This window comes from Dromaius novaehollandiae, chromosome 18 (genome assembly GCF_036370855.1).
Source record: "Dromaius novaehollandiae isolate bDroNov1 chromosome 18, bDroNov1.hap1, whole genome shotgun sequence".
NCBI classification, from domain to species: domain Eukaryota; kingdom Metazoa; phylum Chordata; class Aves; order Casuariiformes; family Dromaiidae; genus Dromaius; species Dromaius novaehollandiae.
In genome coordinates, this window is record NC_088115.1 from 11,887,984 (window position 1) to 11,915,486 (window position 27,503).

Below are 27,503 nucleotides of genomic sequence, written 5' to 3' on the forward strand. Positions count from 1 at the left end.
TGGCAACAAAGATCTGCTGAGCTGCAAGAGCAGCGAGTGTCTGCTGTATCGTATAAGCCGTGTTATGCTCACAGAGTGCCATGGTGGTATGAAATTAAGCCAGGCTTTGTAATGCCAGCACATCTGACTGGATCGTTCAAGGCTTCCTGTGTGTGGTTGAACATGTTTTCTTGTGCATGGAGGAATGCCGAGACCTGTGAATCTGAGGGGATAATCCACAAACTTCAGATCAGAAGTATAGAGCAGCTTACCCTGCACAGCCTACCTGTGTCCAGGGCTGAACTAGGTGCAAATGCCACCACTGAGCAGGAGATTCACTGCTGCAGCAGTAGGTACATCAGTAGGGTAACAACTGATTTTCTGTGTGAGTCGATAACAGTAATATTGAAGGACTGAGACTAAGGCAAAAACAATTGGAGCCTTCCCCAGTTTTGAACCGAGAGCCCAGCTTTGTTGGGTGTTTGTTGGTGTAGAAAGAAAAGCCCCTAAACCGTTCCACTCCTGCAGTGCCCATGCTAGGGAAGAGCAAGTTAATTGTACATCTGATGCAGCAGGATCCTTTCTGGGTTGTCTTTCAGATGAGATGACAACTGATAATTATATGAAAGAGCTACAAGCTGTCTATCCTCTACTACCCCAGCATAGCTCTGAGTGCTTTCACTGGGGGGAAGATAACACAGGGAGTTGGAGAAAACCTTTGGTAGTAGGGGAGGAAATAAATTTGTTTTTTCCTGCTCTTTCTTATCCTAGCTAGCCAACTGTTAACTCTAGCATTTGATGTAATTGCACACAGCGTTGGGAGTTTTGCTGTTGTGTTTCTCAGTCTAGTGGATGGCTGGAGATCTGCCCATCTAGCCTGACTCCTTTCTCTGTGCTGTGTTGCTCCATCAGGGCACCTTCAGGTGCAAGAGGAGGATTTGGGTGAGAAATACATCTGTGCCAGCTTTAACACATTCTTGTGCTTAATTTACTCTTGCCACGTCTGCCTGTCTCTCTGCAGTAACCTGAAGTCAACGTCAGTGTTATAGTATGAGGTAGCTGAAATCATCAGGTGAAATCTGAGCGTTATGTCTGCTGGAAGATTGTTCCCACGTACCATATAAATTTAGCTCTGTGACTTAGCAAAATGTGCTATATGTGCTGGGACCATTAATCTAAATAGACTAATTATATTGCTTTTATCACTTTTCCTAGTGTTTTATAGGAAGCCTTTTGCCCTTACGCAGCACCTCTTTTGCAAGAACTGGAATATGCTGTAGTCGAGTGGGAATGGGAATTGGGGATGGATGTTTTTGCCAGTGCACCATGGACTTGTGACAAGACCCTGCGACTCAAATCTGGGCTCTGGGATAACAGACCGGCAGAGAAAAACAGCTTGTGTACAAGAATATGATTTTTGCATCAGTTTCAGCAGAAAGGTTTGTCCTGGTGAGGCAGAGGACAACGTGTAAGGGTTTTTTGTTATTTTTGGTTTTTAATCCAGTTTTACAGCTCATGTAAGAGACTTTTCCAGCTAAATGGACTGGGGACTGCATTCTTGTTACTGAGTTAGCAGCAGTGCAAGTTTGACCTGATGGCAGGGAGATGTCCTACATCTGTTAACTGACAGCTAGATTTCATCTTGTGTCAGAGCTTTCTTTAGGCTGATTCATGCCCATTCCTGGCCTGTCCTTAAACCGAAATAATCATTTTGTGCATGTCATGCATGTGTATTTAGGCCATGTTAAATTTCCGTGAATGGGCTACCACCAGTGTGTTAGGGAGCGCAGGGGGCTAACGGAGCGGTGTTGTAACCAGGCGTTCCTTGGGAGCTGTGAGCTGCTACCCAGGCTCTTGGCCAGGCTGAAGGGACAATTTCTCCCTCCGCCTCTCCTCCTCTTTCTCCGTGCTGGTTATTTTTAGAGTCTCTCCATCTCTGCGTGTCCGTTGTTAGAGCTGTCAGTGTTGCAGCAGATGAGAGAGGAGGCCAAATGGGTACAAACCAGCCAGGCTTGGTGTTTCTAGTAGGTTTTATATAACACCGTGTAAGGCACTCCTTTTCATATGTCCATGGTACGTGCCAGCTACCCACTGTAGTATTATTCCAGGCCCTGAAGCAGAGTAAGATTTGATCTGATTTTTCAGTAATGAGTTTCTTTTCACTGTGGACCTATTTTAAGAACAGATTGAGGGGCAGGGAAGGACTTGCTTGATCTCTCAGAGGTTTTTGGACTGCAGTAATTGCCACAAGTACTTATTTTTATAGATACAGGCCCATGCATGCACATACATATGAATTCATTGCTGTAGTGTCTAAGCATCTCAATCTCTATGTACTTATTTTCACTGTCCTTGGGATCTGGGGAGTGGACACATTTTACCCAGGACTTCTGAAAGCTGAACTACTCTTCTGAGAACTGAGGCTAGTTTTGCATGGAAGAAGGAACTGGGATGTGTGTGTGTGCGTGCCATCCCAGACCATTTCAGCACAGAATTAGCCTTACTAATTACCTGCCCTCCTTTCTTAATCGAGTATTTACCTAACATCTGACCTCCTTTAATGTACTCGTACGCTGTGAGTTGGCTTCCCCTTGGGGTTCAATCTGCAGCTCTTTATTCAGGCAGAATTCCCTCTATGCTAGTTATACTCGCGCTGAGCAGGGCCAGCAGCTCCTCTCCAGGCTAAGCCATGGCCTTTTAGACAAGCAGCTCTTTTTCCATCCTTGTCATTAGACATTTCATGTGCAGTTTGAGAGTTTGCTTTAGTGAGGACAATGCTATGGGATCTCAAGGGACTGTTCCAGGCCCCAAAAAAGCATTAGGAACAGAGGCTTTTCGAGCTGGGGAGTCTGAGGCTGGAGTGTGGTTCTGGAAGGGCCTGTTTCTATAGAGGAAGGTTGGAGATGCTGCTTTTCCTCCCCCGCAAAAAGGAGCTGTCTGTGGGAGGCAGCACAAACACCCCATTTGCTGAGTCCCCCAAACCTCCCCCAGTTCGAATGGGTTTAAACTTACACCACACCGATGTAAAAATATCTCCTCTGCTATTTTTTCTTGACATCTACATAGTGGATAGCAGTGGCGTTCTGGAAAAATAATCTTTCTGTAGATGACAGAGGTTTGTTGGTAAATCCAGCTTGGAGAAGAAACATCAGGATTTGTATAGGAAACTCTTGCACTCGGGAGGGTCTTTTCCAGTGTCGCATACTCCAGGAGCTGGGATTGCCCTGTGATCCGGGTGCTCGTCTGCTTCAGAGAGGCTGTGCTAGCGCAGACGAGGTCTGACTGCACCTGCACATTGCATTTCTGCCTCTCTTAGGAAGCGCTGCCCCCATTTCCCTTCCCACCCCCTTGCTCTGGAAGCTTCGGAGTCTCCCGCTCCCTCCGGGGCAGCTTTATGGCGTTATGTAACTTCAGCAGCGCTGGTCGTCGCTTCTGTAGAGAAGTTGCTGGTGTCGCCGTGGTTTGAGTGATAGAGGAAGAGGAGCTTGGGGCAGTAAATGCCCCCGCTGTGTTTGCACACTTGCACAGACGAGCACTTGCTGTGTGCAGCTTAAACTATCGTGAAAGGCAACAGGACGAGAGTGATTTTTTTGGAGAATAGCATCATATTATGTTCTTCTCCAAGCAGATAATTTATTCAAGGAGCGACAGATTGTCTAGTCTGTCTGAGGCACTAGCCTGTGACTCGGGTCTAGCTGTGGCTGCCGCGGATTTGCCTCGCTGTCAATATGTAGGGTATCCATGCATAAAATGAGCCGTCAGACCACATCTTGTATGGCCAGGGTGAGAAACCTTGCTGGTGCCTGCGCCTGATCCACAGGTACTCCTAAGGCTTTGGTCTGCAAGGCTTGAATTCAGCACCTTGTATTAGCATTAAATTTATATCTTTAAATTAAAAGTCCATGTCGTACGAACAGCAAAATATTATTGGCCCACATAGTGAGCTCTTTTGGAGCAAGTGTAGGCATTCCTGCTTGAAGCAGCTGGCACAGGAGAATAGCCTTTCTCATCTGGTCTTCAGGCAGAGTTTACTCTGCAAAGTCAGGTACACTAGAAAGAAAAATGTACTTACAGAGCTAATGCAGGAACGAAACATCCTCAGAATGGAATTGTCTATGTTATAGGGAAAGGTTTTTCCAGTGCCAAGAGAAACAACACAAAATCGTGAGCAAAGAAACAGTTTCTCAGAGTCTGACACTGAAAAAGAGAGTCTGCAGTTTGCAGCTTCTTCCTGATGCGGGGCAAAACTTCTGGCAGAGCTTCATAGAGCTGCTGATCTCTGTCAAATCCCATAGTAAGTCTCGCTTCTCCTGCTGAGTGCTGCTGCTTGTGAGCAGCTTGGCCAAGGGTGAAAGGGCTTGCTGTTAATTGCTTTATCCTAGCTGCTGATCCGGCACGCTGACCAGCAGCTATTCGGGTCGATGGAGAGGTTCCTGTTGACTTCCTCGCGCTTTGGCCCCACGCCACGCTGGCCTGCACGGGGCTACGCTGGTGTTACTGTGCGTCTGTCCTGCCTCTCCTGGCTGTTTGCCTCTCACTGGCTCCCAGGATACCTCCTCATGGACATGGCCTGTCTGCCCAGTGCCCCCCAGCTGGGCAGTCGAGGCTTGGGGGGGTCTTAGTCCATCAGAGATGTGGCTCTCTTGCCTGGTGCTGGCGCTGAAGGAGCTGGTGGGGTGGGCAGCACTTCGCTCCCTAACCCAGCGTCCCCCGCAGCGAGCAGGGATCCCTTGGGTTTGCGTGGCTTTAGGCTGAGTTCACTGGAGGAAGGTTTTTCAGAGAGAAACTGCAGCTTGCCTTGAGCTCAGCACCTGTAATTCATCTTCCCAAGTCCTTTGTTCTCTGATTCTGTAAAATTGATAGTAGTTAGGACACAAATATTACCTTCTAATATCTCTTCCCTTTTTATGAATGTTACCTTCTGTTTTTTTGGCAGGAAGATTGACCTCTGGCTGGTGCTGGGAACCCTCCAACTTTCAGTGTGCACCATGCTGCTGCTAAGAGTCTTCTTTTGTTTAATTATTACTTGTTCATTTATACCCCAGACAAAGCAAGTGCCTGGGCAGCAGCTGCTAGAAGACTGCAGGCTTGCCGTTGCTATCTGCAAGCGTGGCAGTAATTCAGTTATTGCAGCTTTCCGTAATTCTCACCAGTGCACCAGTGTAAATAAACAGGGAGCAGGGAGACACATGAGAGGAGCCAGAAGCAATTTAGCCACCAGAGTTTATCATCAAGAGACAAAACACCCTGGATCAGGGGAAATGTCTCCTTTGCCAGCGTGTGGCTCTCTGACTGCTGGCCAGAAAGGTGGTGCTCTGTTTTTCGTTGACAAAATGCTCCTTTTCACAGAGTCTTGGTGCTTCCCCCAGTCACACTGCTGGACCCAGAGCATCAAAGCTGTGCTGATGTTGTTCCAGAGAGAAATGGGGCCTCCCTGTTTAACAGGGATGGGTCAGCAGGAGACCGAGGATTTCTGCACAGAGGCTTGTACTGGGCAGGCTCTGGATTGTTTGAGAGGCATTTGCAGGGATTCCCTGATGGTCCCCTTAAAGAGGGACCCTTCACTGTAACAGGGATAAAACTGTTTTTCTTTTGTACTGGTCCTGCTTGATGAGGCACTGATGAATCTGGCTCTAAAGAGGTTCGCTCTGAGCTGGTGAGGGTGGTGTATGTCCTGTGTTGTAGGAAGCCCTGACTCCCGGGCCTGCCATCACCAAAGACGTACCCGTATCTGAATGGCAGTGGCCACTGAAAAGCCATATCCGTCCAGAGAAGGCAAAAATACTGGTATGAGACAGACTTAACTCCTACATAATAATGATGCCTTCCAGCATCTCTCTAGTAAGGGGCTAAGTGTTATTTGCTAAGGCTTAAAAAATTATTTTGCAAAAGCACATTTCAGAGTTAAACACCTCCCTGTGGTGTAGGTGATTTATAGATTGTTAAGATCATTAAGTTCATCTAGCATGACTTTCAGCATCTAATATAGGACAAGTGGTTCCTGCGTCAAGTCCATTGCTTCTGGCTTTGTTCAAGGTCAGATCTAGTATGGTGCTAAGGGAGCTGTTCCCCTACTTCCCTCCCCTTATTAACCCTGTCTGCTGTGATGTCAGCCCTTAATGACACGATGGAGGAAAGGCTCCGTGGCTGCATGATGTCTTCCCGCTGCTTTCCCACACGAGAAGTACTTGGTTACTTAATAAAAATGCATTCAGTCTTGATTTGTAAGAAATCTGCCTTCACATCTAGGGTGAATGGCAAGGCTGAGCTGTCATCAGGTGCAGCTTTTCTTTGTGACTCAATTGAGATGTATCCACTTAAATGGCAATATTGCCCTGTTCTAGATCATCTTTCCTCTAAACTGCTCCCAAAACGACCACCTAGCACCTCCAGCATCACTCCATGCTTCCCGCGGTTGGCAGCAGTACAGCTCCGCGGAGGACGTACTTACGCTTACGCGGAGAACGGAGGAGGACCGTCCAGCTGGTAGGAGACACAGTGCAGTTTGTCCAGGACATTGTGTTTCTCTCTGGTCCCTCCAAGAGTCAGCGCTGGCAGGGTGCCCAGCTGTGCAATATCTGTACACCTTGTCTCCAAGGCTGTTATTCCTGCTCTTACGAGAAGTGCATGGGATCCTGGCCAAAAGCCAGTACCATTCAGGAACGTGGCGGCTGTTTAACAGGACAGACTGGTGTGAGGAACTGCAGACGGGGGGTAAGAGTGCCACCCTGCACCAAGAGCACAGTCTCAGGTATTGAGACACCAGCACCATTTTTGGGTGCTTAATTTTCCAGCTTAACTTTTTTTGGCATTTCCCCTAAGATACTGACCAAGCTGCAGCCTTGAGGTTCCCTGCCTCCCAGAGTTACATCCTTCATACTGATTTTAGGTCCGTTTTAAGAGAACGTGAACAAAAAGACACCCAGTCCATCAGCACATTAGACAGAATCGGTCCCTTAGCCCTCCCTTTGGGTGGCCTTCGCAGACCAGCTTCGCAGCCAGGCAGTCAGCAGTGTCAGCTAGACGCTGCAGTTGCTACGCAGACGTGAAAGTATCAGCCTTTTTAACCCGAGGTGGTTACAAACCATGGAACTACCTGCTTTACTCCATAGTGGGGAAACCGATTATTACACGTTGCCCAGTGAGGATTTCCTATTAAACTTGTATAGTGCAAAGTGATCTAAGGCTTCTTTTCTTCTTTCAGGCACTCAGCATCCCACCTCGCGCTGCCTTTCGTGCAGGTACCTCTGCTGCAGATCTTTGCTCATCCTTATTACTGAAGAGTGAATCGCGTCCTTGTTACTGAGCTATCTCCTGAGAACTTGCAGATAACGCACACCGGAAGCCGTGCCCCTCGTAACGCACAAGGAGTAGCCGGTGGTTTCTTGGGCTGATACCTGTCTATGTATTTGCGGTGGCCAAGCTTTCAGATCCAGCATGGTGCAGTGAGATGTGGCTGGCTGAGGGCCTTGCAGTGTAGAGTCGCTGTGATTTCTGCGTGCTCTCGACTCTTGGTTATAGCTCCTACAAGACAGCTTTATGCTGGAGGAAAATAGACACAAGCGCAGTTTTTAGCAGGTTGAGAGAAGGCAGCAGCAGGTCGGAGTCTCTGAGAGACGCCGCGCTCTGGGAAAGGTCTGGCAAGAACACAGTAATCAGCTTTTGCCTATTTAGAGATTGCACAGGGGAACAATAAATTGTCAGGAGCTTTTAAACTGGTAACTGTGAAGAGAAGAAAAGCCTGTGAACTGAAAGGCCAAGAAGGGGTCTAATTGTCTGCTCTGATTTTTAAACAAACATAGCTAGTTTAGCAAAAATGTTTTACTCTACGTGTTGTACCTGGAAGTGGGGTGAGATCTCGGGGAAAAGGATAACCTGTTCCTCTCTGCCCTTGTGCAGGTGCTCCAAGGCCGAACTGCTCACCCTCGGATGAGGAGGCGGTGGGTGGGAGATGTTGTACACCCTCAACAGCGACTGGGGCTCCCGTGGACAATCCTTACCTCATTTCTGGGGGGTTTTCTCAGGAAAAGCTCTTCTGGGTCACTGTGGCCACTGCCTGTTCCAGTTTTACAATGCAATGGTTAGTCGGTTTGCTTTCCCAAGCAATTCGTTTTTGCTGTGTGGTCTCTGCGCTGATATATGGTTGCAATACCTACAGACAACACATATTAGCTCAAGAAAACAAATGGGTTTTGGTGAGGTTGTTGGTTTTATTTTAGTGTGGATAAAAATAAATTAACATACTGATACAACAGTGTCAAGGTATCAATAGATACAAAAAATAAATCAAGGTGTTCCACTGAGAGATGGTAAATATATATACCTCAAGCAAGAGGTTAGAAAACCCAAGTTACGTCCCTACTAAAAGCTGGCTGAAAAAGGCAGCCGTGAAACACTAGCTTTTAGAAGGCTTTAGAAGGAGGCAATTTCACACAACATGAATGGCCCCACGGACTTCTGTGCCTGTGCGTACAGGCATGAGGGGTCACAGTCCCGCGTGCACATGGACAGGGTGCCTCTCTAATGGCTGTTACCTTGGTTGACAGCTGAACTGGAAACAGTGACCAGCTCATCTGAGCCTATGAGGTGAGGTTTTCAGCTGATGGAGGTCGTCACAGAACCACCCTTACCTTCCCGGTGGAGACCCAGGGGTGGTGCGAGCGCAGGGCCATCGCACAGCGGCCGACCTACGGCTCATGGAGTGCTGCCCTGTCACCGTGTGTTGTTTGCTCTGCTGTCAGGCCTCGTTTCTTTCTGTGCTAGAGAAAACATAGATAGAGGGGTAAAAAAAAAATCTCTGTTCAGCTTGAGCTAAAAGCTGGGTGCTGTAGCCAGCTGGTGTCCTCAGTGGGGTGATGCTGGGGACAGCACAGCTGGTGCACGCGGGCAGAGAGCAGCCCAGCATGTTGGCACGGGCACACGCGAGCGCCCTGGCTCTGTACGCAGTGATGCCCCGGTACAGCTCGTACCTCTGCTCGTGGGAGTACGGTTCTCTCATTAGCTGAGTCTCTGCTGCAAAATCTGCCATTCCTACTTAGTCCCTGGGCCCAGCCCTCTTTACAGCCCATCTGCTTCTGGGTAAGAAGAGGAGATAAAATCACATGCCAGCAGAGAAAATTTTCTTTGGGTCAGATAGTGTCTTTTGAATAGTGTGTGCAGCGAGCCGAGGACCCTGGGCCCCGTCTCTCGCTGAGGTTTGTACAATACCGGCACTGACTGCTAACAGCTGAATTGGGTGCGTTTTCAAAATATAGAAGTACAATTCCATTATAGCTGTGCACATTTATTGCTTTTCCCTTTGTATTATGCTTTGCCTTTCGCTTCCTTTCAGTCTCCCAGCCATTAAGGAATATTAACATCAGCCAGCCCGGAATGGCTGATAGGGACGGGGAGCACAGGCAGGGCCGTGACACAGAGCCCACTTGTACAGCTGCTAAGGCTGCAGAGGGCATGCAATTTCTGTGCACACAGGCTGTGTGTTTCATGTATCCGTTTTTACAGAAAAAACCTGTCTAATTATCGTTCCTTCTAATGTCTCTCCTAGTGCGGATCAAAGGGAAACGTGGATGTCTGTGTGTCATTCTGTGCAGCGAGCATTTCCTCCTCGGTGATTTTAACGATGCATTTCTGCGTGGGGGGGGCCGCTCACGCTGTTTCGGGAGAGGGAGATCTTGGGGGGGTCTGGGCCGTTACTTTACGGGGAGCTGACAGTCACACCAGGGCTTGGGGGAGCTGGAGGAGATGCTGCTGCGGGCAGGGAGCTGATGCAGCAGGCGGCTTTGCTGGCGCTGGGGTCGCTGCTCTGCTCTCCCGGCGTTAGCAGTCGCGGCCTCGCCGGCACAGCCCGCTCGCGCGCGCTTCCCTCGGCTTGATGTCAGCGGCGTCGGTGTCGGCTGCTGCTCAAACCTGTCCGCTTGTTTTGGGCTTGGTAATCATTCTGCCGTAGCGGGTGGTGCTCGCTGTGCATTGCCTCCTCTGTTTCTTTGGGGAGGCACCTTGTCTCGCAGCCACGCTTCTCTGCAAGGTCAAGCATCGTCCTCTTCAGCCAGGTGGGAGATTCTCCCTTTAGTCAGACCTTTCTGCCTGATGTTTGTCACCTTACCTAATGTCTGTCTCCCTGTGCTGGATTCCTCCAAAGCTCATTCCTTCCAGGGTTTTCATCAAGGCATTAATTTACCATGAAATTTCCTTCATTCCGTTTAATTTCAGGGCTGCTGGTCAGGCTTTTGCATTTGAGATCAGCTCAGGGCCTGCGTGTCACGCTCTGCACCTGCGGCCTTGCCACAGGCCACGTGCGGTCCCTTTTCACGGCTGGGTTTAAAGTGCTCTTAGGAGACCTGTCCTGGCTGCGTGTTGTTTGGCTAGCTGTTTTGTGCGGCATGGGGAGAAAGCAGCCGTGAAAGTACACAGTGAAGAGAAGTGACGAAGTGTAATACTTGATTCGTGTCTTTGAGGCTAAAAATCCAACCTGTAAGGATGTCGCAGACAGAAGCGGGTACTGTGGTGTCTCGGGAGCTGAGCTTGTTGTTGCTCTGAGCCCTGGTTTTCGCGCGGTGAGTCAGAGACGAGCACTGTGCTGCGGCTGACGGAGAAGCACCTTGTCCTGATTTGTGCTAGCCGCGCGGTCGCAAGCGCCTGCTTGGGTTTCAGTCTGGAGCCTCCTCGCAGCAGTGGCGTTGGCTTTAGCGTCTAGTTTGGGGTGTTTCCTGCAGCTTCTGTACGTTTGGCCTTGGGAACTGTGTTTTCACCCGAGCGGGCGGAGCTGGCACGGGGATGTGCGAGGTGCACACCGGGACCTCCAGCTGCAGGTTAGACTCGCCCTGCTCTCGCCACCCTCTCGGCCTCCTCCTGCTGCTCTTCAGCCTCGTGCTTGTCCTCTGCATGTGACAACACCTCAATTACGGTGTGATGGCGGAGGTGTCAGCAAGGAAGGAGCTGAGAAAGTGTTGGCTGATTGTTTGGCACTGTGCGCCCCACCTCTCTCCCCTTTTACTTTAAAAATGATAATTATTCCTGGAGTAGGTCCCACTTGGCTGACGCCTCACAACTGGAAGCCCTGAAAAGCCTCATTCTGCGTGAATTCCCTTTAGTGCTGACAAGTACGATCACACGCACCGCGAGCTGCAGAGGGAAAGAATATGTTCTCGGATAATGAATCCATGCTGCATCACTTGTAGATAAACCTGGCGTTACCTGAACGTTTTCCCCCTTGTTTAAGGGCAAAGCATGCTACACCCACATGACCAGTTGCCTGCTGTGTCTCCTGAGATCTGGCTGGTTTATGCTATATTTGGCTCACGCTAATGAATGAAATGGTAATGGGCCATGCCTCATTTCAGCTTGTCGCAGCTTTTGCTAACAGCCTTGTTTTCCAGGAAGCCTTGGTTTCAGCTCGGGTGGAAGCGGGGGCGAAGGTGATAATGCGGCCCTGCTTATTTTAGCAAATGAGTGAATCAGTGGTTTTAGGAAAATGGTTCAACACATTAACCCGTTGTTTCCAGAGCAACACAAGAAAAAAATCCCTGTAGAGTGAACAGATGGCTCTGGCGTATTTTTAGAGTTGCTCTCTGTTCCCATGGTGTTGCAGACTACGTGGGATTCCCCATAGACTGTTTTAAGATCGGTAGGCCTAGCCGAGCGTCTTGTTTTGCAACACCACAGCAGAGGGGAGGAGGGAAGCAGGCTCCTGTTCAAATCAGGTTTAAGTAACTTTAAGTGAGAGGTTCTCACGTGTGGGATGGTGGATGGTGGAGTCGTCTCTGGAGAGGTGTTGGTCTCCTGATCCTGGTGTCTGCTCCTTGCCAGCTGCTACACTGTATTAGAAGGGACAAAATAAATGAGAAAATACTGTCCTCATGGTATTGTCCATATAAGCAATTGGTACATTTACCCTGGCCTGATCCAAAGGTGTAGCCGGCAGAGGAAAAACTCGCCAGGATTTCAGTGGTGTCTGAACTGCAGGTGGGATGGGGCAAAGTAGTTTCTGCAGCTGCGAGCAGTCTCTTCGGGATGTGCACACGGAGGAAGCTCTGGAAACTTCTTGATTCCAGAGTTTTATTCATTTTCATCCTACTGCTCATAAGAGGACAGACAGTGGTACTTTTCCACGTGTGGTCAGGCTCGGAGCTGCTTCAGAGTTTGTCAGTGATTCTCTGTGATCACAAAATGTTTTGTGCTGTAAGTGGAGAGATTAGCTAGTGAAGTGTGTGGTGTAAGAAGGGATGCCTTGGACCTGATAACTTCTGGGTCTCTGCTATGGTTGAAATCCAAGGATATTAATTGCAAAGTCTGGGCATATAATATCTCAAAAATTATATTTGTTGCTATTCCAAATGTGCTTTGTGTCATCATGTGTAGTAAAAACTGCAAGTGATTTCTCAATGGAGAACAGGAGAACAGAAGTCGTAGCATCAATTTTCCTGGCACTGCTTGGATTTCTGTCACAAACATGCAGTTATCAAGGCTCGTGGAGTATTATATTCTCTTAATAGCTTATTTCCATATTAGAAGTGTTTTAAACAAATCCATCTCTAATGTGTTCTTTCTGTGCAGTACCGTATGGCTCAATCTTTTACTCTCAGGAAATAATAAAATGCTATTCAACAGAATAAGAAAACAAGATGATGGTAAGGACCTGCCCAGTGGGGTGAGGGAAAGCTGAGGTGCAGAGGGAGCCAGTTACTGGTAGTAGCCTGCTACTGGCAGCCTTCAGTCCTGACCGCAATCGCACAGTCCTTGGTCTCTGGACACCGTCACCTTCCCCAGCAGTGAGGCTCTCCCGGTCGAGACAGTGCTGTGAACCCTCCTGCCCTGGCAGCCGTGGCCTTGATCCCGTAGCTGCAGCCCTCACGGCTCCCATGGGGTGAGAAGAGGCTCTTTGCTTTCCTCCTGTGCTCTTTCTCGCTTTTGGAGAGTGCTCCAAAGCCTCTCTTCGGGGAACGGGCAGCGCGGCTCGGCGTGCTCGGAGCGCTTGCGGTCCCAGAGTTTCGGGTTAGGAGCCGACCTCCCGTTTGCGCTGCAGATGCGCAGTGCTCCCTGTTCCCACTCCAGCAGCTGAACCGCGTTCCTCATCTGTCACCCACCTGAGCCGAGGTAGTGCTTACTCAGGGCATTAATAACACATGAACACTGCAAGCTTTTCCTCTCCTTTGAATGCACTTGACCACCTGCAATGCCGCTGAAACCACCTCTTTCTTTCCACGGGCTTATAATTCACTGGTTCGTTTCACGCGCTCAGCAAAATACAGCAACATTATGGATATTTTCTCCATCTGGGTTACTGTTGGGTGTTTTTGTCCAATTGGACTGAGGCCCCTGGATCCAATTCATATTTGGAAGAAGATGAAGTTCTGTGTCCTTTCAGGGCTTGGTGCCAGGCCCAGGAAAGGCAGTGAATGGACTCCTTGAAGTCTGTTAGATTTTTGCATTGGAGCCATTAGTAGACTATGAATTTGACAAATTTAGTGATTTGCTCAAAGTCAAGGCCAATACGGCTCAACCAATTTCCTTACCTCATTTAGGATACTGTCGCAAGACCTGCCTTCCAGTTGGTGAATTGGGTGTCCCTGGTTAAAGCAGAAACTGAGTCAATACTTTCTGCTTACAGAAGACTTACAGGCAAGCCAACCTGCAGGCTTGAAGCCTGCTGATAAAGCACCAAGGGGAAATGACTGATGTTTGAAATCAAAATTGGAAGCAAAGTCAAAGCCATTGTTTCCAGCAATGATATATGTTCCTGCATGTTTTGGGATCAGACAGCAGCTTATGGAAATTCATGATGCTGTTTGCAGTGCCATGAATTATTTACAGTGCACAGCCTGCCAGAACAGACTGGCAGGCCAGGCTTCAGTGGTTGGCCGCGTGATTCCTCAGTGCTGGCCCCCCCACCTTACAGGTGTGCCGGGAGGCAGCTCTTCACGTGCCTGAGAGTCAGGTTCCGGGAGAGCATCAGTTCATCTACTGGGATGTCCTGGAATGGTGAAAGCACAGCTTTTAACCCACTTACTCCAGGTTAGGCAGATCTTCCGGATATATCAAAGACCTCTAATGATAGTGAATCTACCAGTTCCTTCTTCTGTTCTGAGAGGTAAACACACACACTGATATAAATTTGAGCCTTATTTCTAAATTGGATTTGTTTAGTTTTAATTTGCAGCCAATGGCTCTTTATGGCTTTCCTCTGCTAGACTGGAGGGTCCTTCAGCACCTGCAATTTCCTGTTTGCAAAGGTTTTTATACCCAGTGAGCAGATTGCCACTTGGTCTCCCTTTTGCTGAATTAAACAAGAGGAACTCTTTCAGGTTGGTTGTATAAGGCATTTTCCATAGCCCTTGAATGTTTTGTCTGTTCTCTGCATCCTGTCTGGGTTTTCAGCATCTCTTTCAAAAGTGGGTACCACAGCTGTAGTAGCTCTGGTCTCTCCAGCACAGTGTAAAATTATTTCCCTCATCCTGCTCCCCTTGCGAGAATTGCCAGAACTTCACAGAGAAACCCCGTTCCTCTCCCCCAAATCCGTGAATCCCAGCTCTCCAAGACAGTCTCTTCCTCCCTGCGCATGCAGACTGTGTTACCTCTTTTCCTCCCTTTTTTTATATTCTTTTTTGTTTTGTGGCCTTGCATGACGGTGCTTAAAACCCGTTCTGTTCGTACAGGCTTCACTTACGAAGCGGTCCAGAAGACCGTGAGGCTGCCTGAGTTGTTGTTATTTATCATCCTGTCATCTGCAAATTTCAGCATCATGGTTTTATATTTACTTGCAGTCTGTGGATGGAAACCCGGAATAGCTTTGGGCAAGGACCAATCCTGCCAACCCCCCGAGAAGCGCTGGTGTCCCCCACCGACCGGTCCCCCGACCACTGATCACCCAGTGCAGCTCTGGTTCGGCAGGTTGTTCCTCGTAGCAGCCCTTTAGAGGAATCTAATTAATGGTTAGATTCATCATTTGGGGGATTTTTGTAAGCAAGGAAAAAGCAAAGCCTATGAACTACTGTGGTCTGTAAAGAGAGGAGGGCAAAAAATACTGCAAAGGTATAAACCTACGTCTCTTGCTCTGATGTGGAAAAGCCAGTCTGTTAAAATCAGTGAGCGCAGTTCTGCTGCTCCCTCTCTAATCCTGTGGGACCCTCTCTGTTCCACCCCGCAGCATTTACAGATTTAATCTCCTTTTGCTGGAAGTTTTCAGACGCTTCTCACCAACGCTGCTGCTTCGGGAGGTGCTGCCCGGGCGGTGCTGCCACAGCAAGCCTGCCCTTTCTGCGGGCGCTCGTCCCGCCGTGCTCCCAGCGCTCCCGCTCGCGCCGTGGGGCGAGACGTGCTCTCGGGCGCCTGCAGTATGACGGCAAACTGCAGGGAGTGGTTGCTTATTTCAGATGGCATCTTCTGGCTGTGGCCTGGATCCTGCTGCAGGAGTTTGGTGGATGGAGCCTGCGTGGGGTCCCTCGGAAGTCAATTACAGCTAAAGCGAGCAGGTTTTCGTTGTATTAATGAAATCTCCTGTACTGGCCAATTTTGTAAGAAGAGTGAGGACAGCAGAGCCCTGAGCGTCTCCCTGCCTGGAGATGGCAGCAGGGTTCGGTTCCCGTCAGGAAGGCTTTGCTGGACTCAAACTCCAAGCTGCTCTGGCAGCGTCGGACCGAGCTGCCCGGGGCGCTGGGAGGTGCTGGTGCACCGAAGCCACTCGGAGAAGAGGTGACTTTCAGTGAGTCTCATCCGAGGTTTGTCCGTGACCTGTCCTCTTCCTCCGCTCCCTCTGCCACAAAAACCCTGTCCCTTCCTCTGCCAGCAGTCACTCAGCCGCCCGGCACGCGGAGCGTGTCGTCGTGCCCCGGGGCACCGCGAGTCCTGGGACGGCCGTGGTGCACGCAGCGATGCTGGGAACCGGCCCAGGGGGGACGGGGCGAAGACTGACAAACACTGCTCTTGTTCCTAGTCCGAGCAGCAGATTGCGGTGACTTCACCCCCCTGCACGCCCTGGTACGTGCCTGCGGCTGGCCCTGGCTCCTGGCTGCGTTAGTCCCGGGTTCCCGCTCGGCCTTGTCAGCAGACTCTGGGGTGCTCCGATTCCCAAGCTAGTTTTGTCCCAGGCCCTATGGCTACAGAGGACTCCGCAGCATCCTCGGGATTTCCCTCCCCTTCCAGCGATGGCTGGGCCAGCCCCGTGGCTGGTGTCTCCTGGGGCCGTGGGAGGTCTGAGGGCGACCTTCACACCTTCGCTGGAGCAGAGCTGGGCAACGGAGGGTCCTCCTCGGCCCCCGGCAGCTAGAGGCTCCTTCTGGATAACGCAGCCAGAGGCTTTGGGCTGAATGAACCGAGCAGACACGTTTCCTAGTTGCTGGGCTGGGTGACTTTGCCGAAAGTCAAATCTTCTCCTAGTATCTAACAGCACAAAAATCAAAAAGGGTGATGATATTTCAGGGAGCTGACTGCCTCTGCCTGCTTCGCTCCACTTGTGAGGGTTCAAACAAAACAACCAGATGGAGTTCAAAGAAAAAGGCCCTCCTTCCCCTGCAATTTTTAGGACACTTCAAATTCAGTACAAACACCAGGTCTTCTGAAGACTTTAGATTTCAGGGTTGTGCAGCAGGACACTCTCCGAAACCCCTGCTGAAGGAAATGAGCACAGCTGATGTATCTGCAGGCACAAAAATAGCACAGTGCTTATTAGATTTAAAACCCTCCCAGGTAAATCTCTGAGTGCCCCCCTGGCCTGGCTGGGTTTCTCCCTTGGCTCTGCTGACACCGGGATTTCACCCCTGCTCTTCTCCTCTATTACTCTCACTTCTTATATGGGGAAGGTTTCCTTTTTCCCACCTGAGTCTCTATTCCCCCTTTTCAGTGTCTGGATAAAGCTGGATTGCAGATCATTCACTCACAGCGGTAGAGCTGAGAATCCAGCCCTTACTGATTCACGACCCGGGTCAGTCTGGCTGCCCGCAAGGGCCTGGCAGAGGCCTCAGCCATTCGCCTCTGTCACATCCAGAACTTGTGTTTTGAACCAGAGGCTCTGGTGGAAGAATATCCTGTCTCACCTTATTATCACTGCTTTGTACTGCTAGTTCCTGCTCAGGAATATGCACCTCTGCCTTGGTCAGTTTGGATTTCAGAGCTCTTCTTTCACTCTGAGCCTCATCTCTTTTCTGTAAGATAGACTTTATCTTCGTTGTGGAGACTCTTCAAGGTGTTCCTGGCCTCATCTTGTGCTTCGGAAAGCAGCAAGAGGCAAACATCGCTTTGCGACACAGTCAGTGTAGCTGGGAAACGCAACGGAGAAGGCGGATGCTTTGCCTGAAGTGACCTCTTATTACAATGGAGAAATACGTTTGCACTGAAAGGATAATCACCCGTTCATCCGAGCAGGCCAAACAATAGGGACAGAGCGTTTGATTTTCTCCAGTTGTTTCCCAAAGCAAAAATGATTTATACCCTCTCTCGGAGACTGTTGGCTGTCTGCTGAAGGGTTCATTAGACAGACCCTTGCAGCTGCCAGGAAAACTGGCAGAATTATTGAACCTCCAGCTAATTTTTTCTGTCCTCGTCCATCTCTTCCTACAATGAAGATGTGCTTTGCGGTCCAGACCTTGTGGTGCTGTCCCGCTTGGTGGGGGGCCGCTCCGCGCGGCAGTGCAGGGAAGAGTGTCTGTTCCCAGCCCCAGACGCTGGCTCTGGCTCACCATGAGGGCGTGCGATGTTTGGCTCTGGAGCGCTTGCTACCAGCAGGTATCGTAGCAGTCATATGGTCACCTCAGCCCTGAATTTTGGCCTCGGGCGGTTTTGCAGTCCTGTGCCCCTTGCAGTGGGGTCAGCACAGGATGCAGATGCATCCAGGACCAGCACAGCCTGCTTAATCCACTCACGCAGAAATGGGTGGCCTTGTCCTTTCGGTTAGTGGGGCTGAGAGGCTGCTCCTTCGTTCGCTAGCAGAGCGTTGCATCTGGAAGCCGGTGGGGTTGTTGACTACAAAAAAGGTTGCGATGTCATGCAGCCTGGCTGCTGCACTGACGGGCCCTTAACCTTTCCCAGGGCAGTAAATAAGCCCTGATTAATTGCTGGGAGCCAGCCCCTTCTGAGAAGAAGGAGGACAGGCCATAACTTTCCTACAAAGAGCAGCAGAAGGGTGGTTGACAGAGCATAGACAGCAGAGAGGATTTAGGGGAATCTGGGATGGCGTAATTCAAGCTATGGCTTGAAACTAAGCTTAATTTTAAGTAGTACCTTCAGTAGTACCTTAATTCAAGTAATTAATTGAGAAGAGTTGCTTATGCCAAACATTGACGCTCAGTTGTGTTACAGTCCTACCAAGAGGCCTTATCTGATGGCCCCTTGTAGATGTCCCAGAAAAGGCAGTCCCTGTAGCAAAGAGCTTCGTAGCCTTATACCAGCAAGTCACTGGTAAAAATGGCGTGACTGAGAGCACTAGAGGCTCAAAGCTTGGTGCAAACAGGCAGTGCCCTGTGTGTAGTGCATGCGTGTGTATTAATGCACAAGCTCTTATGTAAGTACCAGCCTAAATATAGTCCCAGCTGATCGAAACCCTTGTAACTCCCCTGGCCTGTGCTGGGAGCCATGGTGTTCAGTGCTGGCTAAGATGTGAACAGTAGCAGCGTAAACTCCATCGGGCTGTTTTGTCAATTCTTGATCTCTCTTGCGCTGATGTCAGTTACTTGCATTAAAAAAATTAATGGCAAACCTGCAAAATTGGATTTAGGGGAACTGGAGAATGAAGCACTTTGTTCAGGTGATAATTTCATTTCCTGTTAAGACATTGCTTAAACTTACGTATGTGTGTATTCCCTGTTCCTCTGTAACACACGTACCCAGGCGTATACAGTCTTAATTTGATTTAAAAATGTAATTGTGTGCGACCGAGAAACTGGCCACTAAAATCACCAGATCAACTTTCAGAAACACTGAAAGCCGAAGTCACTGGGAACACCCAGTGGCAGTGTTGCATTATAGCACAATATTAAATTGTGCAGAGGCTTCCCAGCTGGCTGCAGGAATCTGTGCATTAAAGCCTAAAACACAGTTTGATGCCTCCCAGCAATAGGCCTACAGGAGATAGGATTCTCCAGAGCAACCCTGCAAGCTTTGGAAATGGTATTTACTTAGATTGCAATGATGGGAGCTTGCTGTTTGTCGGAGAGAGTTACAGGCTGATCTCATAACCTCAAAGACTGGTGTCTGATTAGATTTTGTTGCTGTATCCGTAAGGGAACAGATGCTCAGCTAGTGACCATGCACGTTTCCATCAAAGTCGCTGGGACCAGGCTGACTTACACCAGCTGACACGTCTGCCGCATGTTTCAGCTACTACAGTGGTCAGGAACATTTTCAGCTGTAAAATCTTGCTGCTCCAAGCCTCAGTGGCCTGTCTGATTAAGCTGTTTTGAATGCATCCGAAAATAAGAGTCTGAATAAAGGAATTTCTGCTGCCGCTGCTTCATCTTGCTGTAACATCTGTGCTGTCTGTGAAGGTGAGCAGGGACCACAGCGACCCAGCTTTCCTGGGTCACAAGTGTCTCTACTTAATTGGTTTCAGGAAGGATTTCCAGCTAGTCTGCTGTGCATTCAATCCACGCTACAGCTTCTGGTGAAGTGGCAATGTTTTGTAAGCAGGAACGTATCTTCTGCTGGTGTAAATCAGTGAGGCTAATTGCTTGCGATACCAGCTGGAGGAATTTGATCGTGAGGTTCACGATAGCTGGCAGCTGTGACATTTCAGCTGCTGGAATCCTGTTGTAAGAAAAGCCAGCAAGGAGCCGATTTGTTCCGTTCAGAAATGCCTGTACTCTGCTACCTCTTTTTCTAGCAGTACCCTTGGTTGTGTTCATCTTTTTAAGTTCATTCCTTATTCATCAAAGGGAGGAGGCACTTCACAGATACGAAGTATTTTAAGTAGGGGATAGTGTTTCCAGGGACTTGTGCGATGTGGCAGTAAACTGGATTGGAGCAGCAGCAGGTCAATGCACGTGTCTTTGTTTGACTCGTTAATTAGTGACGTGTTTTTAGGGCAGGGTTATGTTTGTGATTAGAGGACAGGGTCTCCAGCCCAGCGGTCAGTATCCATAGGAAACTGCTCCGGGTAGGAGCTGCCTTTATTCTGTTACTCGTGGGTTCCACCTGATCTCTCATCTGTGTGTCTTGTATACTGAGAGCTGTATTTCGTGTGTTTGCAATATGTGATGTCCATGTAAAAATCCAGGTATTGCTTCTCGCCTGCCCAACCCAGACCTCAAAATGCGGGAGTTTGTTCTTTCTTTTGAATGACTCTAAAATCAGAGCTAAAATCAGGCAGTGAATTAGCTAGAAGATCAGTGGGAAAGAAGGTCCCATGACTCTTGGAATATAAAATATGAATTTCATCTTTTGACGATCCAGAATAAAACATGATGATGGAATTTATGTGTAGAGAGGATGATACTTAACATCTGTATCTGAACAGAGATCAAAGTTGCTCATCAGGGATATCCTGTGGTTCTCTCCGCCAGGCTAGAATAAAACATCTTAAGGCTTGGAGGGAATGTTGTTTTCTATCTTCCTTTCTTGCCACCCCCTATACAGTTAATTTACTGCTTTGTCAGCGGCGGTATCCAGTCTTCATCCTAGCCTGGCAAAAGCCACCAGGATTGTCTCCTCCTATTCCCGTATTTGGATTCTGCAAGTCTTCTTTTGAGTGTTTGTTAACATAAAGCAGCTGATTGATCACGTCGTAATGTTACTGAGATTCTTGTAACATCGTTTTCTGGTAAGTCGCCGTTGCGTTGTGTTGTCCGTTGCCTGGTGTCTGTGCAGCGGTATCACCGCTCTGTTCAGCGTACAGCTGCAAACCTGAGTGCGGGGAAGTTACGTGAGTTGCACAAGGTGACACGACAGCAAGCGGCAGAGCTGCGAAGCCTCGTGTCCTACTGCCTTTTGCTCTCTTACCGTATCTTCAGCCTGAGAGCCTTGCAGAGCTGAAGCTGCTTATTAATCCTGGAGATGACACTTGCCCCATTTCACAGGAGTGTCCCTGGCGCCTGTCCCCGCGCTGTCTGTGGCGCCTGTCCCCGCGCTGTCCCTGTGCTGTCCGTGGTTCTGGCCCTGCCGCCCCGCGGGCCATGCTTGCCTGCTCAATGACTTCTGCAATAAGGAAGCTGCAGGGAGATTTCTACCTCGTCATGGGCTCCAAACTCATCCTGCAGCTCCTTATCTACCCTGCCTACGTGAGATGCCTTTCTAAGAAAGGGAGAGGAAAAATGATTCAGTATAGGGATCAAATTGTTTCTTTCTTGTTCAGCACAGTTTTATGTGCAACTAAAAGTTTCTCATTTTCTCATCTGTGTGTGGGCTTGTGGTTTCAGCACAGGACAGTATCCATGCTCCTGGCCCAAGGTATCAGAGATCTTTCTTATGCTCTGCGTCCAGCTCTCTCTGTGACTGAGGCAAATCATGGGTTCTCTTCTTCCCCATCTTCCCCTCTCTGCTCCTTCTGTTGAGGAGTTTGGGACTGACAACTTTCAACTGCAGGCTAGACGTAAATAGATTTCTGTGATGGAGAGAGATTTCTTGCTTAAGGTCTGCAATAAGAGGAGCTTATAGGCTTGAAACCAAGACAAGGTCTCATTAAATTCCTTAAACATGTCTGTCTTGCACTGAGGGCTGCAGAACATACTGCACGATTACCTGAACTCTGCAACAAGCAGACTCATTCGTCTGTCTCACCGTCCCCATGCCTTTGGTGGTTCTCGGTTTGCTTGTTCTCAGTGAGACCTTTGGGTGATCATGGCATTTGCTGGCCCTAAGCACAGAGAGAATCTGAAGGAAGAAGTGTTGTGCGTGACATTTGTGCGTTATCTGGAGGGCTTTAAGAAACTGCTAGGTGTTTGCTGGCATGTGAAAAAAAGAAACAAAATTGAGAAACTGGGTCATCCAGATTCATTTGCTGCATATCCTTCCAGCTGGGCTTTTGTTGCTGCTCAGACTGACATATCTGAGCTCACGTTGTGGTCGCCGGGATTGTGCAGCATCCTCCGTGCCTCTGCCCTTGCCTCCTACGCCTGTTTATCCTCCCGGGTGTCTCAGGGCCCCTCTCAAGGTCAGCGTCGTGCCGCAGCTGCTGCGCACGTGCCTCCGAGCAGCGAGAGGCTGCCTCCACCTCGGGGAGCACTGCCCACCGCGGGCGGCAGGCGAAGGCACGGAGGGTGAGGGCACGTGTTCGTGTGGTGGAGGGGACAACAGCCAGCTGGGGTGTCCCGGTACGGTGCCCTCCTCACCGGACTGCTCTGCATCTCTCCTTGTTCTCCCTCTTCAGCTGCTTGCTCCTGAGGTGTCCTTCTCGCTTCCTTCATTCTAGACACCACGACACACGACAGATTCTCCCTTCTAGAGCGCTTTTCTTCCTCAAAACCCTCCTGAAAAATCTGCCAGACCTTCTTCTAGGCAAACACCAATTTGGTGACTGTGTTTAAATTCAGTCTAATCTCATTTTACTGTAGACTGTTCAGAAATGGTGAACCGTGAAGCTGAGGTTGTAAGCAATGAGAACATTGCTTGTTTGCATACTGTACTGAGCAGGATCAGTCTCTCATCACATGAGTCTTTTCACGTTGTTAATATTCTTGCATTTTTCTGTACCAACATGTATTCTCTATTGTGGTAAAGGGGTTTTTGTTTGATCTCAAGTGCCTAATGAATTTTCACTCCTTTAGTCTAGATTTTTCAGGGAATGAGACTACTGTGTGTTGTGCACATCTTTGTCTGTCCCTTCTTCCCTGATAACTTTTGATAAGAGGGCTGGAGACCACAAAGGTTTAAAGTTCCTGTGGGCAGCATATGCAACAGGTGCCCCTAGGGAAGGAGATGCTGTTAGCACCCTCCTCTAAGCTGAAAGGCTGTGCCACAGAGTCACCCCTTATTAAACTCCTGAGATCCACACTGGAGAGTGGTATCGTGTCCCAGCTGCAGAAGTCTTGGTCAGATCATGTGCTTTACTGTGCATCCAACTATGGGACATGATTTCTCCTCACAGAACTGTTTGTTAGCTGATTCAAATGATCCTTGCAGATACTCTTTCACCTGGGGTCTTTCGTGGAAGCTGTTGACCAGTGGAGAGTGAGCTGACCCACCAAGCTCAACAAATATTTTATGATCTTTGTTTTTTAGGTGGAAAAATTGGCAAAGTACTTGGACCCAAATGATTTGGGAAGAATCAGTTTTAAGGACTTCTGTCATGGAGTTTTTGCTATCAAAGGTATGTGCTTATTTCTTAAAAATACCAACTATAGTTCCAGTAATGTTTCTCTGGTTGCAGGAAATGTGATGATCAAAAATAATGTATTTGCAGGTAAGCAGCAATATGCTTTTCTGGTTATTTCAGGCATAAACCATTATGATCCCCACCAGTCCTTCCCTGGCTCTCCTTTTTCCTTCTCTTAGGCATTAAGCAATAAAAAATCCAGAGAAGGGTTGGTGTTTCTGAGTAGGGTTGTTGAATGAGCCCGTCAGCAAGGGTTGAATGTTCCTGGCCATGCATTGCTCTTGATTTAGGTGGTTTGTTCTTGCTTGGTGTAACAACCCAATTATACCTGACCTGCGACAAAAGTAACATGGCTGGACTGCCTGCTGCTTTTCTTTTGACTGTGATTATTTGCAGTGAGAGTAGGGCAGCTTTGACAACTATATTTTTGTATCTCATGTGTCAATAATAAGTGATGATAGAGTTCCTGCATCCTGGTTCTGCAGCTGTTAGAGATTCCCTGGGCTTTAGTTTCTTTACGAGAAAACTTTACTCTTTACTCTTCTTGAGGTAGCTTCAAGGTATAATTAATTCATGTTTTCAAAGTACTTGGGGCCTTGTATTGAAATGAAAAGGGTTAATTATAGGTTGGGCATGTTAAGGAGCCTGGGAGCTAGAGTGCAACCAGATCGAACCATCTCCTTTGCAAGGAAACGGAAAGTTCCTGGCAGAAGACGGAGTTGCTGTTATGCTGTTAGGGTTAGCCAACAGGTAGAGAAGCAAACAGTGAAGAGCACTTTAGCGGTTTTGCTGCTGATTAATTTTCTAGCTTCCCATAGCAAAATATTCCAGCCTGCACATTTCCGAAAAACCTATGTCCTTACCAAAGTGCCAGAGTGCTGTCACAGCCTAGAGGCTCCACTTCAGGGACAGGGTGAATGTCACCACGATTATAGTGTGATTCCAGGAGTCATGTCTGGAGAGTCTGCTACAATGAGACTATTATGAAGCCATTATGAGGCAAGAGCGTGACACCACAGCAATTTTAATTAATGTTTATGGCAGCTGAGAACAGTGTATGACATGAAATTACAGTGAGAAGCTGCTCTCGGTCCATGTTCATGGAGACACCTTCCAAGGTGACACTGATGTATTTGAAGAGAAGGCAACGGAAAGCCCTGAAGGAAAGTTAATACACTGGTGTATAGACACTAGAGTCTATGTCAGAGGCTTTCCTTGTCTAGGAAATGCTGCAGCAAACTGGGTACTGGGTTGAAGAAGACACAAGCTTTGTAAATTTTCCAGTAATTCTCTGAAATTCACAGTCTAAAGATGTGCATGAATAGACAAAATAGAATCAGGAAGAGACAGGTGTCATCTAGGAGGATGTCTGTTCTGTAAATGACTGAGTGCCCTTGTCCGCGGTGAGGGGAGGCAGTGGGCAGTCCCCTTGGTGAAGGAGGGGGCAGCTGCCTGTCCTCTACTGCACGGGAGAGCGTGCGCGTGTTGACGGTTACCAGAGAGAGCCGATGCCTTGGGAGTGCTCATCCTTGCTCACCCTGTGGGAACTGCTTCGTGTTCCTGTCTTAGAGGTAGAATTCAGCCTGCAAAGACATGGCTGAATCAAACTCTCTGGGATACCTTGTAGTCTGTGCATATCTTAAAGCCCTTATACAGAGCATCTTACAGGTCAGGGTCCAAATCATATGCTTGATGGATATTAGTGTGTGTTTGTGAACAGACACAGAGACATCTTCCAGTACTGCTGAACTGTCTTAGCACATCATTAGCATTATCAACACTTACACAGTGTCAGTGTTAAGCGTGTAGAATCACAGGCGCAGCTGTATCTGTTTCTGATAAGACATTCTGCTATGCATACTTTTGCAGCATCTCTTAATAACAAACTGCTTCTATTGCTCACCTCACATCATGAAAGTTTTATTGGTCTTCAGCTACCAGCCATACTTTTCTTTAAAACAATGCTCTTATTAAAGTTGAGAAAAGGTATGTCTGCGTTGCAGAATGGGGAGCCTCCACCGTGTTTTTACCTCTTATTTTTCAGTGCAGCTACACATCCCAAGAGAAGTGGCAGACTTATCAAACAGAAGCAATCTCTGTTGGCAGCAACAGATTACAAATATGATTCTTTGACATCTCAGCCTATTGCAATTGCTTGGAGTAATCAGATTAATAGCGCAGAATGAGCTCCTACCGTAAATCCAGTGGTCTTTTGGTAATGGAGCATGAAGCTGTGTTATTCTTAGCACTTGAAGCCAAACATTTAAATTCAAACTTTACTATCCTAATGTCTCGCCATATTTCTTATTTATGCAACTTCAAATTAAGTTTTCTCATGACAGAGCTGAGTTGTTATAGATTGTTCCCTTTATAGTATGGGCTGAAGAACAACTTTCTTTTGCTGTACGGATGTGAAATGATGTCAAGGATCTGGCTTGAAGCATCTAGAACCAGAGATTCAAATCTCAATGGCAGAGGAGTCACCTCTTATGTTGTTGATTTGACCCTTTCAGAACCAGGTGTGGATCTTAACCGAAAACTCTATGTTGGAGCCTGAAAAGATCCCAAACAGTGCAGTGCTTGATGCCTCTGCTGTAACTGGTTGGTAGCAGCTCTCACTGCAAGGACCGACCACAAATCCTGGATCTAAAATCTGCAGCGTGGCCTCTCTCCTCCCTAAACCAGAGCGTTGTCCACTCTGTGTGATGAAAGGAGAAGTACTGTGGCCCTTTGCAAGCGGACACGAAGCCTTGCCACCTCCTCGGTGCTCCTGAGCTGGGCAAACCCCATGACCTGTGAGTCACGTCCCTCTGCAGTGGCTGCCGGCACTGCTGGGCAGACGAGACAAATCATTTTCTCCAGGTGCTGGTGGCTGGGTAGCAGGAGCCGTGGGGACGGATGTGCTGAGGAGTCTCACTGACTGCAGGGGCCTGCAGAGGGGATGGAGAGGACTTGGACAAGCTGAGATATCAATGCTAGGGGGAGAAGCGTGTTGGAGGAACTCATTCCCACCCTATGTCTCTGAGGCAAAATTCTGGACAGGCAGGGATGCTTTCTATGGAAGGAAAGCTTTGCTTTTTGTGCCTGTCCTTTGTGGGTTAAAGCACTTTGTCGCAGCACCCAAGCTGAGTCCCTGCTGCCTAGGCTATTTTCCCCATGCCATTAGGCTCTGCCAGAGCCAGGCTTGCCATCAAGTTTAAAGCTTTGCAGCAATTTTGTTGGAATATCAGAATATAAAGGTTTTGCTCCCACTCTGGCTGCCTTCTCTACCTGCTCACTGCATGCCTTTATTTCTAATAACTGCATCAGTCTGAAGAACAATTGCTGTGAAATAACACCTGTGTGCGCTTACCTAGCGGTTGTGTCAAAGCCAGAATAGTCTAAAGAAGTAGCACTGCTTAGAGACTTTGAGAGCAGCCAGAACATCACCCAAAAGCCAAATTCCCATTGATTTCAGCAGGGTCAGGGTGGGATCCATTACTGTTTGCTCCGTGGAGTCAATGACAATTTTTGCTCTACTGAATTTATTCTACTGATCCAATAAATATTTGCTGCCACTTGTAATACTTAAAGGCTTGAGTGGAACTATTATTTTTAATATGCTATGCAGGCTGGTAAGTCCTGCAGTCAGGCTCGTTTGCAGGACCAGGCTCTCAGTCTATTTAGCAGGCTCTAATTAAGTCTGACCTGTTCCTTCTATTTTAGGATTTCTGTTGTCTTTCCAATAGTCTCTCCGCTTTGATATTCCGCTTAGAAAACTCAAACCCTGGCAAGTGAAGGGTGAGCTCCCCCTACTGACCCTGGTGCCGCAGCTCACAGAGATGAGAGGCTACAGCATGGATACAAATTCATGATGGATTAAAAGATAAGAGCAGATGTATTCCAGCTTCATAGCTTATTTTAACCATGAAAACAACACTGACCACTGCAGAGCAGTTGGCGAGTAATGGCTTTTGGAATGGGAGAGGCAGAGCCACCTTAGCACAAAGCATTTCTGCAATACTGAATCTTCACGCTGTAGCAGAATCACTGTTTCGTTCAGACCAAATCCTGCAGCCTTTTTTTCTCCTGGAGAAAGAGAGTCTTCTCCCTGTCTTCTAGAAGTAATAAGGACTTTTAAGTTATGCTCTGTTATGATATTTGAAAATGCAGAGATGTGGGAGCTCCTTCGTATTTATTAACTATGTAGAAGAAGCCCAGCTGTGAATTCATACGCTTCCCCACCTGCAGCAGTAGCAACCTTTGAATCTTCAAAACAGTGACACAGACCATTATGTGCCTTCAAAAATCC

General features: G+C 48.4%; 1 protein-coding gene across 2 annotated transcripts in view; it reads left to right on the top strand.

Annotated features, from left to right (window-relative positions):
• The window catches only part of RAB11FIP4 (RAB11 family interacting protein 4), a 120,336-nt gene that overhangs the window by 22,634 nt on the left and 70,199 nt on the right, over positions 1-27,503 (top strand). For both annotated transcript variants that reach the window (XM_064522687.1, XM_064522688.1), the window contains exon 2: positions 23,119-23,206. In XM_064522687.1, the coding sequence (XP_064378757.1) occupies positions 23,119-23,206 (88 nt within the window). The remainder of the gene's footprint in view (positions 1-23,118; positions 23,207-27,503) is intronic.